The 16,595-nt window shown below is 45.2% G+C and overlaps 1 protein-coding gene across 3 annotated transcripts in view; it reads right to left on the reverse strand.

The window, feature by feature from the left end:
* Positions 1-16,595, reverse strand: part of LOC139393250 (coiled-coil domain-containing protein 136-like) — a 49,549-nt gene that overhangs the window by 16,321 nt on the left and 16,633 nt on the right. For all 3 annotated transcript variants that reach the window (XR_011629757.1, XM_071141723.1, XM_071141724.1), the window contains exon 2: positions 437-772. Coding sequence is in view for 2 of the 3 variants with exons in the window: in XM_071141723.1 (XP_070997824.1) it covers positions 437-772 (336 nt within the window). In the remaining variant the exon portion in view is untranslated. The remainder of the gene's footprint in view (positions 1-436; positions 773-16,595) is intronic.

Here is a 16,595-nt window from a genome sequence, read left to right on the forward strand (position 1 = left end):
ATACAGTCAATGTGGTGTATGTGAGTCAGCAGAATGGACCACGGGGGAGCTGGGGTCAGGGACAACTGGCACAAGAACCATGACAGCTGAGCAATAGGACCTCCCAACCCCCTCACGACCCAGCTGTGATGTCACAGTGAACTAAACACCCAGCATGCAATCATGGCTACAGCTGTCACACACACACAGGCACACACACACACGCACTCACTCAGACACACACAGTTCCACACACTAACACAAATACAGTCATACTCAGACACAAACTCTTCACTCACACACACACACACACACACACACACACACACACACACACACACACACACACACACACACACACACACACACACACACACACACACACACACACACACACACACACACACACACACACACACACACACACACAAACACACACACACACACAGCAACACACCCTGTAGCTCCATGAAGCTCTCTTCATGTCGTTGAGACACATCCCTGGCCTCCTCCAGCTCCAACACCAGCTGCAGCACCTGGGACCTCAACTCCTCCAAGTCATCCTCCTCTAACATTCCTCCTTCCTCCTCCTCCTCTTCCTCCTCCTCGTCCTCCTCCCCTTTCACCTCCTTCTCCTCTCCTTGCTCCTCCTGCTGGCCCTTCTCGCCGTTCCCCACCTCCACCTCCTTCTCTTTCTCCTCCTTCTCATCGTTCTCCTCCAGGGACTCCCTCTCTTTGGCCGTCATCTTGTCCACAATGCCAGGCCTCTCCACCTTCAGGTCACATATGTCATCTAGAGAGAGAGAGGGATGGGGGGATAGAGAGAGAGAGAGAGAGAGAGAGAGAGAGAGAGAGAGAGAGAGAGATAGATAGAGTGAGATATTTACTACCTCTGTAAACAGCTTAGTCTGCAAACTCCTTTCATACAGAGGTCTGTATTGACCTACAAAGTGGTAGCAGTACTTCTTAACTCATTGACCCTGCTTCATAGGATACGTCCTGGTGTCTGAAAGCTGATAGGCAGCTGTGGTTCGCTTGTCTAGGCTTTGAGCCTCCTAACCCAACCCCCTGACCCCCAGCCCCCCCCCCCCCCCCCCCCCCCCCCTCCATCTGCTGCCCCATCCCCTGGTTCGATCCTCACCTGGTTTCCACGGAGGAACCTCCCCCCCCAATAGACTTCACACACACACTCATTCTTGCCCACACAGTCCACTGCCTGATAGTGCTGTCCTCAGACCAAGCAGAAGGCCGCTGAGCAACTTTTAAAGTAGTTTTGCCTGTTCTACAGAGCCATCTAGTGGGAAAACAGAGCAATATTCAGAGAAACTCAGAGAAAATCAATACTCTCTCTGGAGCTATATGTGTCTCCTTAGAATGTATCTTTAGATACTCTTGAGTCATTGCTTATGCAGCACATGAGGTGGACTCCACTAGTCCTTTTCTCGTCTTTCGTTCTCGCCTATTGTCATCAGGACCCAGAGTGAGGAGGGACTTCCAAAAATAAAACCTCTCTCACCTCCCCTCCCCTCCTTACCTCCTCTGTTCTCTCTCCCTCACCCTCATCCTCTTCACCTTTCTCTCACCTCCCCTCCCCTCCTTACCTCCTGGCTCCCCTCTCCCTCCCTCCCTTCTCTGTTCTCTCTCCCTCACCCTCATCCTCTTCACCTTTCTCCCACCTCCCCTCCCCTCCTCACCTCCTGGCTCCCCTCTCCCTCCCTCCCTTCTCTGTTCTCTCTCCCTCACCCTAATCCTCTTCACCTTTCTCTCACCTCTACTCCCCTCCTTACCTCCTGGATCCCCTCTCCCTCCCTCCCTTCTCTGTTCTCTCTCCCTCACCCTCATCCTCTTCACCTTTCTCTCTCCACCTCTCCCCTCCAATTCCTCACTTCCCCTCTCCAAAAATCTCTCTCTCTCTTTACCTCTCTCTTTCTGGCTCTCTCTCTTTTCCCTTCCATCTCTCATTCTTTCTTCTATCTCTCTGCGCTACCTCTCTCTCTTTCTGCTCACTCTCTCCCCTCTCCCTCTATCCATCTCACGTTCCGCTCTCTCTCGGGCACGGGTAACAACATACTAAACATGTCTTCTGATGTCAGTGATGCTGAAAGGAGGTGATGCGTGTGTGTCTGCTGCAGTCTCCTAGGTGCGTCACCACTGCTCAGACGGACTCTCACACACAGAGAGATGAAACAGGACGGGTTAGAGAGAGTGTAGCCTTCCATTCCTAAGACATGAGGTCTCGTTTACTAGCTGTGTATGCATGTGGGTGTGTGTTATTGGCCAATTAACTGGAACACACAGAGTTCTGGTAAAGCCATTGGGCTGACAATAGTTCCAGTTAAATCAATCAATATTCTAGTAAAAGCGTGTGTGTGTGTGTGTGTGTGTGTGTGTGTGTGTGTGTGTGTGTGTGTGTGTGATTGTGCACCTGAGAGTACACCAAATGTTTCCCTTTGGATTGAAAATATATAAATAATGCAGACAGCACAACAAGGCAACACCTGTTTATTAACAAACAGTCAACAACAGGCTATAATCAGATGAACACACACACACACACACACACACACACACACACACACACACACACACACACACACACACACACACACACACACACACACACACACAGCCCAGTGAAGATGACTCACAGTAGATGAGTCTACTGGTGAATATGAAAAACTCACAACTGAAAGGAGGAGGCTATATATTAGAAAATGTCTACCTCCAACCATAGGCTAGTACCTCCAACACACAGACACTGACCTCTCCCTCTCCTAAACACACAGACAGACAGACACACTATTTCATAGCCAATCCCTCCATGGTACACACACCCATCCAGAGGGCTAATGTCCTACGGCTGACAGTGGCGCGTCAAAGAGCCCTATGTACTCAGTGAGTACTGTATTCTTACATAACATGCATAGACTGGTAAGGACACCGCCTGTGTACGTATGTGTGTATGTAAGTTATTTCCTGTTTATTTAATTTTATTTCCTGTTTTTGAAAGATAACTTGTTTTATTTTCGGTGTGAGATCTGGGTTTTTGGCGACATCATATTAGCATGGAAATGTCATTGAACTCATTCCCAAGTCCCTCTTCCAACTCAGATCTACTCAAATAAAAGACACAACACACTTATCCAACGTTAGCCGGGGAGAAAGAAACTCAGACTCATTGGCAGAAGCAGTGACTCATGTCAGAAGCAGTGACTCATGTGACTTATTTTTTGAAACACAGCATAACACTTATCATCATGGCACAATTATGGACGAATATCTGGAGGCCCTGGTTTAGTCTGGATTTAACAGTGATGCCTAAAAGCTAGCAAGGCCAATCTATTTTTAATCCAATGTAATGAGTTGTCGAAGGGAGACGAGACAGGAGTAAACAACCCATCTGGAACACAGCGATGTGAGGGAAACGCATGAAATCAAAGAAGGTTAAAGTAAAACTACAGTGCCTTCAGAAAGTCTTCATACCCCTTCACGTATTCCACATGTTGTTGTGTTACAGCCCGAATTCAAAATGGATTCAATAGATAGTTTTTCTCCCCATCTACACACAAGACCTCATAATGACAAAGTGAAAACATGTTTTTAGAAATGTGGGACATTTTCTGAAAATGAAATACAGAAATATCTCATTTACATAAGTATTCACACCCATGAGTCAATGCGTGTTAGAATCACCTTTAGCAGTGACTACAGCTTTGACTCGTTCTGTGTACATCTGTGAGAGCTTTGCACACTTGGATTGTACAACATTTGCACATTATTATTTTTGAAATGCTTGAAGCTCTGTCAAGTTGGCTGTTGATTGTTGCTAGAAAGAAATGTTCAAGTCTTGCCATAGATTTTCAAGGCGATTTAAGTCAGAACTATAACTAGGCCACTCAGGAACATTCAATGTAATCTTGGTAAGCAACTCCAGTGTAGATTTGGCCTTGTGTTTTAGGTTATTTTCCTGCTGAAAGGTGAATGTCTCCAAGTTTCTGTTAGAAAGTAGGATTTTGCCTGTGCTTAGCTCTATTACGTTTATTATTATCCTAAAAAAAACTCCCTAGTCCTTGCCAATGACAAATATACCCATAACATGATGCTGCCACCACCAGGCTTGAAAATATGGAGAGTGGTACTCAGTGATGTGTTGGATTTGCTCCAAAACAGAACGCTTTGTATTCACAACATAAAGTTAATTTCTTTACCACATTTTTTGCAGTTTTACTTTAGTGCCTTATTGCAAACAGGGTGTATTGGAATATTTGTATTCTCTATAGGCGTTCTTCTTTTCACTCTGTCATTTAGGGTAGTGTATTGATAAACCATCTAAAGTGTAATGCATAACTTCACCATGCTAAAAGGGATAGTTAATGTCTGCTTTTTGTTATATCCATCTACCAATAGGGGACCTTTGCGTGGCATTGGAAACCTCCCTGGTCTTTGTCGTTGAGTCTGTGCTTGAAATTCCCTGCTCGACTGTGGGACCTTACAGATAATTGTATGTGTGTGGTACAGAGATGTGGTAGTCATTCAAAAATCAGCTTTTCATTTTTATTAATTTGTAAAAAAAATTTAAAAAAAAAACATAATTCCACTTTGACATTATGGGGTAGTGTGTGTAGGCCAGTGACACAAAATCTAAGGGGGTGTGAATACTTTCTGAAGGCACTGTACCTCTAAACTACGACAGAGAAAGAAAGGCCTGTCGTGGTGAAGGAAAGGCATGAAGAGATTGTCATGTGGGATCTGGTCAGGTTATGTGGTATGTATGAGATGTTATGTCCTATCTATGTCAGCACTATGCGGGTCTTACAACAGGCCATTTCAAATATGGTTAAGTGCCATTTTCAAGGTAATTTAAGCTGTTCCCTCCTCTCTTCCCCTTCCTCCGTCCCCTCCCCTCCTTCCTTCTCTCTGTAATCAACTCTGCGCCCCAATATCCTTCTGGTCTGCCACAGGACTGGCTGATTGGTCAGGGCTTCTGGCAGGCAACCAATGATGGCCCTGCTACAACAGCATCACTGTCACAGGGACCATTCAATAAATCACTCATCATAGCTGTCTGATCCTTCCCTCTCGCCCCGCTCTCTATCCTCTCTCTCCATCTCTTTCGCTAATCTTCCTTGCCTAACCTTCTCTCGCACTGTTCTCCCTCTCTCTTTGCCTTCCTCTCTCCCTCTTCTTTCTCTCAGCTAGCCCTCCCTTGCACTCTCTCTCTCATCTCTCCCTCTTTATCTCTCTCACAGAAACACAATACTCATTCTAAAGACAGGGTTTGACATCGAAATGCTCTTGACAAGATGAGCTAGATGTGTCTCTCTCTTCTCTCTGACTGAGAAGCCACAGTTAGAACAGAGGACGAAGTCCAGAGCCCAAATAACAACCATAACCACAATTATCTTCCTTCTGCACTGTACCCGTAAATAATGCCCTCCCAACACTCAAAATCCCAGACCTTTCCCTCTTTGTGTCCAAATGACGACGGGACAATCTCAGTGGCTGGTGGTTTGGAGGTGAGGGGATGGGGACGGGGGGCTGCGATGGCAGAATGACTCATACCTCGACACTGCGTCAGAAAACAGCACCTTGGTAACCATGGCCACACTCTCTTCTCTGCAAACACACACCTTTTCACATAGCACACACACAGTATGCTACACATAAGCATCCTATCACAAACAAAGCAGCTTATTTATGCAGTCAAAGAGATACACCCCCCTTTAGAATACACATGAGGAGACTCCAGTCTTGCACACTTGATCCCATCACCGCACTGTTATATCAACTATGGGTTTATGGCTACAGACAATTTTATTGCAAGGTACACAGGGAAACAGAACTAGAGCAATCTTACAGGTATAACAGGTAACTAAGATACTGAAACCATAACTGGGAGTCAGAGCAGGAGTAATGTCATCTCCTAACCGGGGACAGGGACGACGGACATGAATGCAAAAGAGCAGTAAAAACCATGACACCAATCATAGAGTTTGAGACATACAGACTTACCGAAGGCTAGGATTCCAGCACACACGCACATACAAACACACCCTACAGCCTCCTTAGCATGCAGATACCTGAAGTCCCTGTCCGCTGGGGTGTGAAGCTACAATTCACTTCTGTCTGAATAGCACCAAAGCACTTAGTGACCAGACACATTGCCTCTTCACAGCCCTGATCACTCCTGACAAGTACCATCAACACACTGTCTACACAGTACACACATCCCCTCAGGAGCACTCACGCAAACAAACACACAAACCACACACAAACCACACACACACACACACACACACACACACACACACACACACACACACACACACACACACACACAGAGAGAAAGAGAAACAGATAACACTGCTCTGTGGCACAGCTGACACAGTGGAATGAAAAGGAATCTCTATACACTCATGCATCATTTTCAAATTATTAGGCCGAGCTTTCGGTCTTCAGACCTTCATCCGAGCATTCAAAAACACACAATGACAGAGGAAACGTGCACCAATGCAATCAGACATGTCGCGCATCAGCAATAAAAGTGCCAGGAGGCACATGAGTAATCAATTATCTCAGAAAAGTGTGACTTGATCGAGACAGTATACATTATATTTTTCCCAGTGTTTTTTCTCTCTCATTATTTGAACATGAGGGTCATGCTTTACAGTTTTTTTGGATTGCTTAAGCACGATTTTCAAAACAGGGCCCGTGTTTTCAAAACACTACACACAATTAGCACAACCACACACCCAAGTAGCAAAACACTACAGATCCTTTGCAAAATTAAACACTCTTGTAAAAACTATACACTTCTTTTTAAAAACCACACTTTGTTACCATATGAAACACACACGTTTCACATTACTATACTCTGTTGACACGAGTTACACTCTGCTGTGATAATCCTAAAACACTTTTAGCACTTCTACTTCCCTATGATTAGAGTAGGCTACTATCAACAAAGTACAAATATAATGTAAATTCACCAAACACTACATAAGACCAATGTTGCAGACTGAAGAAACTCATTTATTTCTCAACACGCCCAAAATGTTGACATAAAGATTCATAATACTGTAACCAGACGTCACTTTACATATTGTAAGTTCAAAAAAATAAATAAAAAAATAACTAGACATTGTCTCTTCGCCTAGCTGGATCTGGCCAGAGAATTTCATCAACATCGCAGGCAATGTTGTCATTGCAAGACACCTTGGAAAGAAAAGTCTTGAATGACGAATCCATCCTTGCATTGCTGCTACCTCCATATGGTCACAGCCCTCCTCCATGGCTTGGATGAGGGGTACCTCAGCCTGGAACGGAGATCATATACCTTCCACCGCCATGCCGAGAAAAAAATATTCTATAGGGTTGAGGAATGTAGAGTATGGTGGAAGATATAGGACGGTGAAATGTGGATGTTGCTGAAACCAGTTCTGAACCAGAGCAGAGCGGTGGAAAGACACATTGTCCCAGACAACAATGTATTGCATATGATCGATTTGATTTGCTGCTGTTATGTTGTGCAATTGGTCCAAGAATGTAAGTATGAGTACTGTGTTGTAAGGGCCCATATGGGCATGGTGGTGGAGGACCCCATTTTGGGTAATGGCTGCACGTTGCCCTGGGACATTGACTATAGCCCTGTGGCCAATGATGTTTCTTCCCCTCATTCGTGTACTCGTCAGGTTGAACCCAGCCTCATCTACGTAAATGAACTCATGCTGGATCTCCTCTCCATCCATTCGTAAAACTCTCTGAAAAACGGTGTCAGGCAAAATTGTGTAGTTCAGTGTAGATCTAGTATACATATTACAGTACAGTAAAAGATTGTGAGACAGTATGCAAGATCACACTGCTAAAGTGAATACAAACCACTGCATAATCATGCCGCAGTCGTTTCACCCTTTCGGAATTGCGCTCGAAAGGCACTCGATAAATTTGCTTCATTTGAATATGTTTTTTTTACTGTAAGGATGCGTGCCAGTGTTGATGTTGAGACCTGATGATATCGTTGAAAATGGCGTGGTTATTGACAATGTTAGCTTGGAGCTGCTTGAGTGTTATAGCATTGTTGGCCAAAACCATGTTTACTATCTCCCTCTCTTGCTGTTCTGTGAACATAGGAGGCCTTCCCCCTTGTCGTCCCTGACCCTCAATCCTATGTAGAAAAAAACAGTATACAATAGTACAGTAGTTTCACAGGAAAAGGTAACAGAAGTGCTGATAGTGCATAGAATATAGTACTGTAAGCAGTTACTGAAACCGTGCAGATGTTTTTGATATGATGATATTTTTACAATACCTATTTTCCAGTCGAAATGTTCTCATCACACTTGCCACTGTATATTAGATTTGGCTGTACTCGCAGTCCAGCCTCCCTCAGCGTCAGGCCGTGGTTGAAAACGTGGTCAACCAGTGTTGCGCGAATCTCATTTGTCAGATTCGGTCCTCTATGAGCACCTTCTTGTCTTCCTCTTCCTCCTCGTTCTCCTCCTCGTCCTCCTCGTTCTCCTCGTCGTCGTCGTCGTCGCCGTCCTCCTCCTCCTCCTCGTCTTCCTCCTCCTCCTCCTCCTCCTCGTCTTACTCTTTCTCTGACTCTTTCCATTGTGCTTGAAGACCGATGAACTCACCTGCTGCTTTTTATAGTGCTTATACACCTGATTGGTGTGTCTACAATTAAGCAAACGAGTGTTTGCACACCTGATGACTGTGTTGAACCAATTGGTTGGACGGTGTGGTAATTTGACAGTCAGTGCTTTGGTATTGCAAGGACGTGACTTCATGATAGATTTTTGTGTGTAATGTATGTTAAGTGTGTTTAGTCTTTTGCAATTCACTGTGTGTATAGTTTTGCAACAAGTGTGAGGTTGACAATGTGCTTATAGTTGTGCAAATATGGGCTGATGTTCTGATTCTTGAGTGTAAGGTTTTGATAATAGTGTACTACTTTTAATTTTAGTGTGTAAGCAATCCAAAAAAACTGTAATATGTTTCCCCCTGACCCCTGGCTTTATGTGGTTCCTGTCATTTATGACAGTTCTTTAACCCAATTCCAGCTTACATGTTCCCATAGGCCCACCTCTTGAGCTTTTTTATTCAGTTGGAGGCCTTTCTTGGTCTTCACACCTGTTTCTAGGCCATTTGAAATGTTTATGCATAATGCAAAAATATAGTAAAACATTTAAAAATTCTGTCAAAACTATACTGAATCCCAAAACTACATATGCTGTCTCAATCAAGTCACACTTTTCTGAGATAATTGAGATAATTGACTACCGATTGCCTTGTATGCAGGTGTTGCACATCATGTCTGATCGCATTGACGCACGTTGCCTATATGTGGCCTCTGTCATTTTTGGATGCTCTGATTCCTTTAATTTTCAGTGTTACTCTTCATCTCCTGCACCTCAGAAACGGTCAGGTCTGCCACAGAGCCACTCAAGATTCTACAGCTGGGCCAGTGAAAAGAGAGAAAAGGTTGAAAAGAATGAGTGACAGAGAATCCGAAAAAGTCCAGTCACCTCTGTAACCTGACTTTCGCCCCGGGCCAACACCTGCACTGATTACTATTCTGTTCTGCTGCTTCCCAGACCAAAGACAGGGTGCTAGATTGCCTTTATCACACATTTTGTTTTCTATTTTATTTATTTCACCTTTATTTAACCAGGTAGGCCAGTTAAGAACAAGTTCTCATTTAAAACTGCGACCTGACCAAGATAAAGCAAAGCAGTGCATCAAAAACAACAACACAAAGTTACACATAAACAAACGTACAGTCAATAACACAATAGAAACATCTATGTACAGTGTGTGCAAATGTAGAAGAGTAGGGAGGTAAGGCAATAAATAGGCCATAGAGGCAAGAAATGATTACAATTTAGCATTAACACTGGAGTGATATATGTGCAGATGATAATGTGCAAGTAGAGATACTGAGGTGCAAAAGAGCAAAAAGATAAATAACAGTATGGGGATGAGTTGGCTGTGCTATTTACAGATTGGCTGTGTACAGGTACAGTGATCGGTAAGCTGCTCTGACAGCTGATGCTTAAAGATAGAGAGGGAGATATAAGTCTCCAGCTTCAGTGATTTTTGCAATTTGTTCCAGTCATTGGCAGCAGAGAACTGGAAGGAAAGGCGGCCAAATTAGGTGTTGGCTTTGGGGATGATCAGTGAAATATACCTGCTAGAGCGTGTGCTACGGGTGGGTGTAGCTATGGTGACCAGTGAGCTGAGATGAGGCGGGTCTTTACCTAGCAAAGACTTATAGATGACCTGGAGCCAGTGGGTCTGGCGATGAATCTGTAGCAAGGGCCAGCCAACGAGAGCCTACAGGTCGCAGTGGTGGGTGGTATATGGAGCTTTGGTGACAAAACAGATGGCACTGTGATAGACTACATCCAGTTTGCTGAGTAGAGTTTTGGAGGCTATTTTGTAAATGACATCGCCAAAGTCAAGGATCGGTAGGATAGTCAGTTTTATGAGGGTATGTTTGGCAGCATGAGTGAAGGAGGCTTTGTATCGCCCCTCTGCCCCGAGCTGCTATCGCCCCTCTGTCCCGAGCTGCTATCGCCCCTCTGTCCCGAGCTGCTATTGCCCCTCTGTCCCGAGCAGTTGTCCCTCTGTCCCGAGCAGCAGCTTCACCTCTGTCCCGAGCTGCCCCTCTGTCCCAAGCAGCCCCTCTGTCCAGTGGGGTCATTGAGAGGGGTGGCCATGGTGAGTAAGCCACGGAGGCGGACAATAAGGCGGACTAAGACAATGGTGAAGTGGGGTCCGCGTCCCGCGCCAGAGCCGCCACCGCGGACAGACGCCCACCCAGACCCTCCCCTATAGGTCAAGGTTTTGCGGCCGGAGTCCGCACCTTTGGGGGGGGGTACTGTCACGTTCTGACCTCTATTTCCGTTGTTTTGTATTTATTTAGTATGGTCAGGGCGTGAGTTGGGTGGGCAGTCTATGTTTGTTTTTCTATGTTTTGGGGCATTTCTATGTTTTCGGCCTAGTATGGTTCTCAATCAGAGGCAGGTTTCATTAGTTGTCTCTGATTGAGAATCATACTTAGGTAGCCTGGGTTTCACTGTGTGTTGGTGGGTGATTGTTCCTGTCACTGTGTTTGTTGTCACAGGATAGGCTGTATAGGTTTTCACGTTCCGTTTGTTGTTTTGTAGATTTGAGTTATTTCATGTATCGTTCAGTTTTCCATTAAAGAACATGAATAACCACCACGCTGCTTTTTGGTCCGCTTCTCCTTCTACAGACGAACGTCGTTACACTTTGTTGCGAAATTGGAAGCCGATTCTAGGTGTCATTTTGGATTGGAGATCTGGAAGGAGAGTTTACAGTCTAACCAGACACCTAGGTTTTATGGTTGTCCACATATTCTAAGTCAGAACCGTCCAGAGTAGTGATGCTAGTCGGGCGGGCGGGTGCGGGCAGCAATCGGTTGAAGAACATGCATTTAGGTTTACAAGCATTTAAAAGCAGTTGGAGGTCACGGAAGGAGAGTTGTATGGCATTGAAGCTTGTTTGGAGGTTAGTTAACACAGTGTCCAAAGAAGGGCCAGATGTATACAGAATGGTGTTGTCTGCGTAGAGGTGGATCAGAGAATCACCAGCAGCAAGAGCGACATCATTGATATATACAGAGTAAAGAGTGGCCCGAGAAATGAACCCTGTGGCACCCCCATAGAGACTGACAGAGGTCCGGACAACAGGCCCTCTGATTTGACACACTGAACTCTATCTAATAAGTAGTTGGTGAACCAGGCGAGGCAGTTATTTGAGAAACCAAAGCTATTGAGTCTGCAGATAAGAATGCGGTGATTGACAAAGTCGAATGCATGGCCAGGTCGATGAAGACGGCTGCACAGTATTGTCTTTTATTGATGGTGGTAATGATATCGTTTAGGAACTTGAGCGTGGCTGAGGTTCACCCATGACCAGCTCGGAAACCAGATTGCATAAGGTAAGGTGGGATTCGAAATGGTCGGAGATCTGTTTGTTAACTTGGCTTTCAAAGATTTTAGAAAGGCAGGGCAGGGCCGCTTTCCAATCTTTAGGAATCTCAAACGATATGAAAGAGAGGTTGAACAGGCTAGTAATAGGGGTTGCAACAATTTCGGCGGACAATTTTAGAACAAGAGGGTCCAGATTGTCTAGCCCAGCTGATTTGTAGGGATCCAGATTTTGCCTCTCTTTCAGAACATGGATTTGGGTGAAGTAGAATCGGGGGGGGGCTAGGGCAAGTTGCTGCAGGGGGTGCAGAGCTGTTGTCTGGGGTAGGGGTAGCCAGGCGGAAAGCATGGGCAGCCGTAGAGAAATGCTTATTAAAATGATTGATTATCGTAGATTTATCTGTGGTGACAGTTACCTAGCCTCAGTGCAGTGGGCAGCTGGGAGGAGGTGCTTTTATTCTCCATGGACTTTACAGTGTCCAAAACCTTTTTGGAAATGGTGCTACAGGATGCAAATTTCTGTTTGAAAAAGCTAGCCTTAGCTTTTCTAACTGACTGTGTATATTGGTTTCTGACTTCCGTGAAAAGTTGCATATCGCGGGGGCTATTCGATACTAAAGCAGAACGCCACAGAATGTTTTTGTGCTGGTCAAGGGCAGTCACGTCTGGGGTGAACCATCTGTTCTTAGTTCTACATTTTTTGAAAGGGGCATGTTTATTTAAGATGGTGAGGAAAGCACTTTTAAAGAACAACCAGGCATCCTCTACTGACGGATGAGGTCAATATCCTTCCAGGATACCCGGGCCAGGTCGATTAAAAAGGCCTGCTCGCTGAAGTGTTTTAGGGAGCGTTAGACAGTGATGAGGGATTGTTGTTTGACCGCGGACCCATTACGAACGCAGGCAATGGGGCAGTGATCACTGAGATCCTGGTTGAAGACAGCAGAGGATAATATCTATGAGGGTGCCCATATTTACAGATTTAGGGTTGTACCTGGTAGGTTCCTTGATAAATTGTGTGAGATTGAGGGCATCTAGCTTAGATTGGAGATTGGCCGGGGTGTTAAGCATATCCCAGTTTAGGTCACCTAACAGTAGAACTCTGAAGATAGATGGGGGGCAATCAGGACTTTCAGGAAATGTCAGTATTTTTGGTGGCCTTCCTAAGCCAATATTCAGACACGGCTAGAAAATCAGGGTTGGCGGAGTGTGCTAAAGCAGTGAATAAAACAAACTTAGGGAAGAGGCTTCTGATGTTAACATGCATGAAACCAAGGCTTTTACAGTTACAGAAGTCAACAAATGAGAGCGCCTGGGGAATGGGAGTGGTGCTGGGGCTTCAGGGCCTGGGTTAACCTCTACATCACCAGAGGAACAGAGGAGGAGAAGGATAAGGGTACGGCTAAACGCTATAAGAACTGGTCATCTAGTGCGTTCGAAACAGAGAGTAAAAGGAGCAGATTTCTGTGCTTGGAAGAATAGATTCAAGGCATAATGTACAGACAAGGGTATGGTAGGATGCGAGTACAGTGGAGGTAAACCTAAGATTTGAGTGACGATAAGAGAGGTTTTGTCTCTAGAGGCACCAGTTAACCCAGGTGAGGTCACCGCATGTGTGGGGGGTGGGACAAAATGGCTATCTAAGGCATATTGGGCAGGGCTGGGGACTCTACAGTGAAATTAGACAATAATCACTAACCAAAACAGCAATAGACAAGGCATATTGTCATTAGGAGAGATAAGTGTAGCCGAGTGATCATAGGGTCCAATGAGCAGCAATAGGTGAGTCAACAACAGGCCCTTCGCAACGGAAGGGCCTGTTGAAACCACCTCGGACTATTACATCGGTAGACCAGTCGTGATGGATCGGCGAGGCTCCGTGTCGGCAGTCCAGGCCAATTGGCAAAAGAGGTACTTTAGCCAATATTTAGCTGGTGGACCTCTTCGGCTAGTCGGGAGATGGGCCTAGCTCGAGGCTAGCTCAAGGCTAACTGGTGCTTGCTTTGGGACAGAGACGTTAGCCAGAAGTAGCCACTCGGATTGCAGCTAGCTAGCTGCGATGATCCGATGTAAAGGTTCAGAACTTGCGGTAGGAATCTGGAGATGTGGTAGAGAAAAAGCAGTCCGATATGCTCTGGGTTGATATCGTGCTGTGTAGACTGGCAGGTATTGACCGAGCTGAGGCTGGCTGATGTCCTAGTTGATGGTGAAAGACCACTAGCAGTGGCTGTCTACTAGCTAGTAGCTAGTTAGCTGCCTAGCTTCTGATGGGGGTTCCTGTTCTAACCTATAAAAATAGCAGATCCGTACCACATTGGGTGAGGCGGGTGGCAGTAGAGTATATTCAGTCCGTAGATGGAAAGTGAGATGAACATATATGCAAAATATATACGATAAAAAAAACGGGGAAAACGATATTTACGATATTTCCACGGGACAAGACAAAACACACGTACGACTGCTACGCCATCTTGGATCTCTCACACATACACAAACACACACACACACACACACATACATACACATACACACTCCTGAGTGAGACTGATACGAAGCGGGTGACATTGGCTAAGAGACAGTGGCAGAATACTGAGGACCACCACACACACCTATACACCTTATCAATCCTTCCAGCTCTGTTCCTTTCATCACTCCCCAAGTGAACATTATCCCAGCTTTTACCACAGAACACACACACACACACACACACACACACACACACACACACACACACACACACACACACAGCACCCCAGCCTTGATGAGAAAAGGCAGTAGATCGTAGGCCAGAGGAGAGCAGTGCTGGAATATCAATAGGCCTGCATCAGTTCTGTGAAGACATTTAACATCTCTCTCTCCTTCACTTCCTCCATGCCTCATCTCCTCTGGTTCTCTGCCTCTCAGCAATTTCCCTTTCTTTCTCTCTGGCCAGATAAGAAGTCATCATTGTAGCAGTGGTGTTTTTAATTCATTCATAGAGAGAGGAGAGGAAGCCAGAAAGATGATGCGAGAGAATGAAAGCAAGAGGAGAAAAAACAGCGAAACAGTTGAAGGGAGAGAAAGACTGATGAGTAAAAAAGATGGAGAGAAGATAGGAGAGAGGAGATAGCAGAGAAGATAGGCGAGAGAAGATAGGCGAGAGAAGATAGGCAAGAGAAGATAGGAGAGAGTAGATAGGAGAGAAGATAGGAGAGAAGATAGGAGAGAAAAGATAAGCGAGAGTAGATAGGAGAGAAGATAGGCGAGAGAAGCTAGGCGGGAGAAGATAGGACAGAGAAGATAGGAGAGAGAAGATAGGAGAGAGAAGATAGGCGAGAGAAGATAGGAGAGAGTAGATAGGAGAGAAGATAGGCGAGAGAAGATAGGAGAGAGTAGATATGAGAGAAGATAGGCGAGAGAAGATAGAAGAGAAAAGATAAGCGAGAGAAGATAGGAGAGAAGATAGGAGAGAGAAGATAGGCGAGAGAAGATAGGAGAGAGAAGATAGGAGAGAGAAGATAGGCGAGAGAAGATAGGAGAGAGAAGATAAGAGAGAGAAGATAGGCGAGAGAAGATAGGCGAGAGAAGATAGGAGAGAAAAGATAAGCGAGAGTAGATAGTAGAGAAGATAGGAGAGAGAAGATAGGCGAGAGAAGATAGGCGGGAGAAGATAGGAGAGAGAAGATAAGAGAGAGAAGATAGGCGAGAGAAGATAGGAGAGAGTAGATAGGAGAGAAGATAGGAGAGAAGATAGGCGAGAGAAGATAGGAGAGAGTAGATATGAGAGAAGATAGGCGAGAGAAGATAGGAGAGAAGATAGGAGAGAAAAGATAAGCGAGAGTAGATAGGAGAGAGAAGATAGGCGAGAGAAGATAGGAGAGAGAAGATAAGAGAGAGAAGATAGGCGAGAGAAGATAGGAGAGAGAAGATAGGAGAGAGGAGAGAAGATAAGAGAGAGAAGATAGGCGAGAGAAGATAGGAGAGAGAAGATAGGAGAGAGAAGATAGGCGGGAAAAGATAGGCGGAAGAAGATAGGCGAGAGAAGATAGGCGAGAGAAGATAGGCGGGAGAAGATAGGCGGGAGAAGATAGGCGGGAGAAAATAGGTGTAAAATGGAATGAACAGTGTCAAAGAGTAGGAAAAGTTGAGAGGACATAAATCAAAGCCTAAACCAGACTAGACTAATCACCAGTATTAATGTTCACCCGTTTATAAACCCAATTCCATTTGTTTTCCTTCTGTATGAAGGAAGGTAGATCAATATGAGGAAAATATGTCCTATCAGAGCACCCCTGTCTCTGTGATTTACTAGATTATGAATACACACACCATCTCTCACACACAAACAAACACACACAGAGCGAGGGCTTATAAAATCCATATGACTAACCTGACTACACACAGGGCCAGAGCAGAGGGGATATGATATACTGTAGGATGATGAAAATGGAGGACGAAGGACATTGGGACATAATGTTATCGATTTGACTCTCTCTCCCCTACCTCTATCATTCATATCCTAATTGTCTACTAACACACTAAGGTAACAGCCCCCTCACACTCACAAAGATGACATCCCACACACTCAAGTCCTACACACACTGTCAATGTCTAGCAGCACCGCATAGACACAATGCAGTCTTCTTGGGAACAGTCTCATGGTCCCATTTGGAGAAAACA

This window comes from Oncorhynchus clarkii, chromosome 33, assembly GCF_045791955.1.
Source record: "Oncorhynchus clarkii lewisi isolate Uvic-CL-2024 chromosome 33, UVic_Ocla_1.0, whole genome shotgun sequence".
Classification (NCBI taxonomy): domain Eukaryota; kingdom Metazoa; phylum Chordata; class Actinopteri; order Salmoniformes; family Salmonidae; genus Oncorhynchus; species Oncorhynchus clarkii.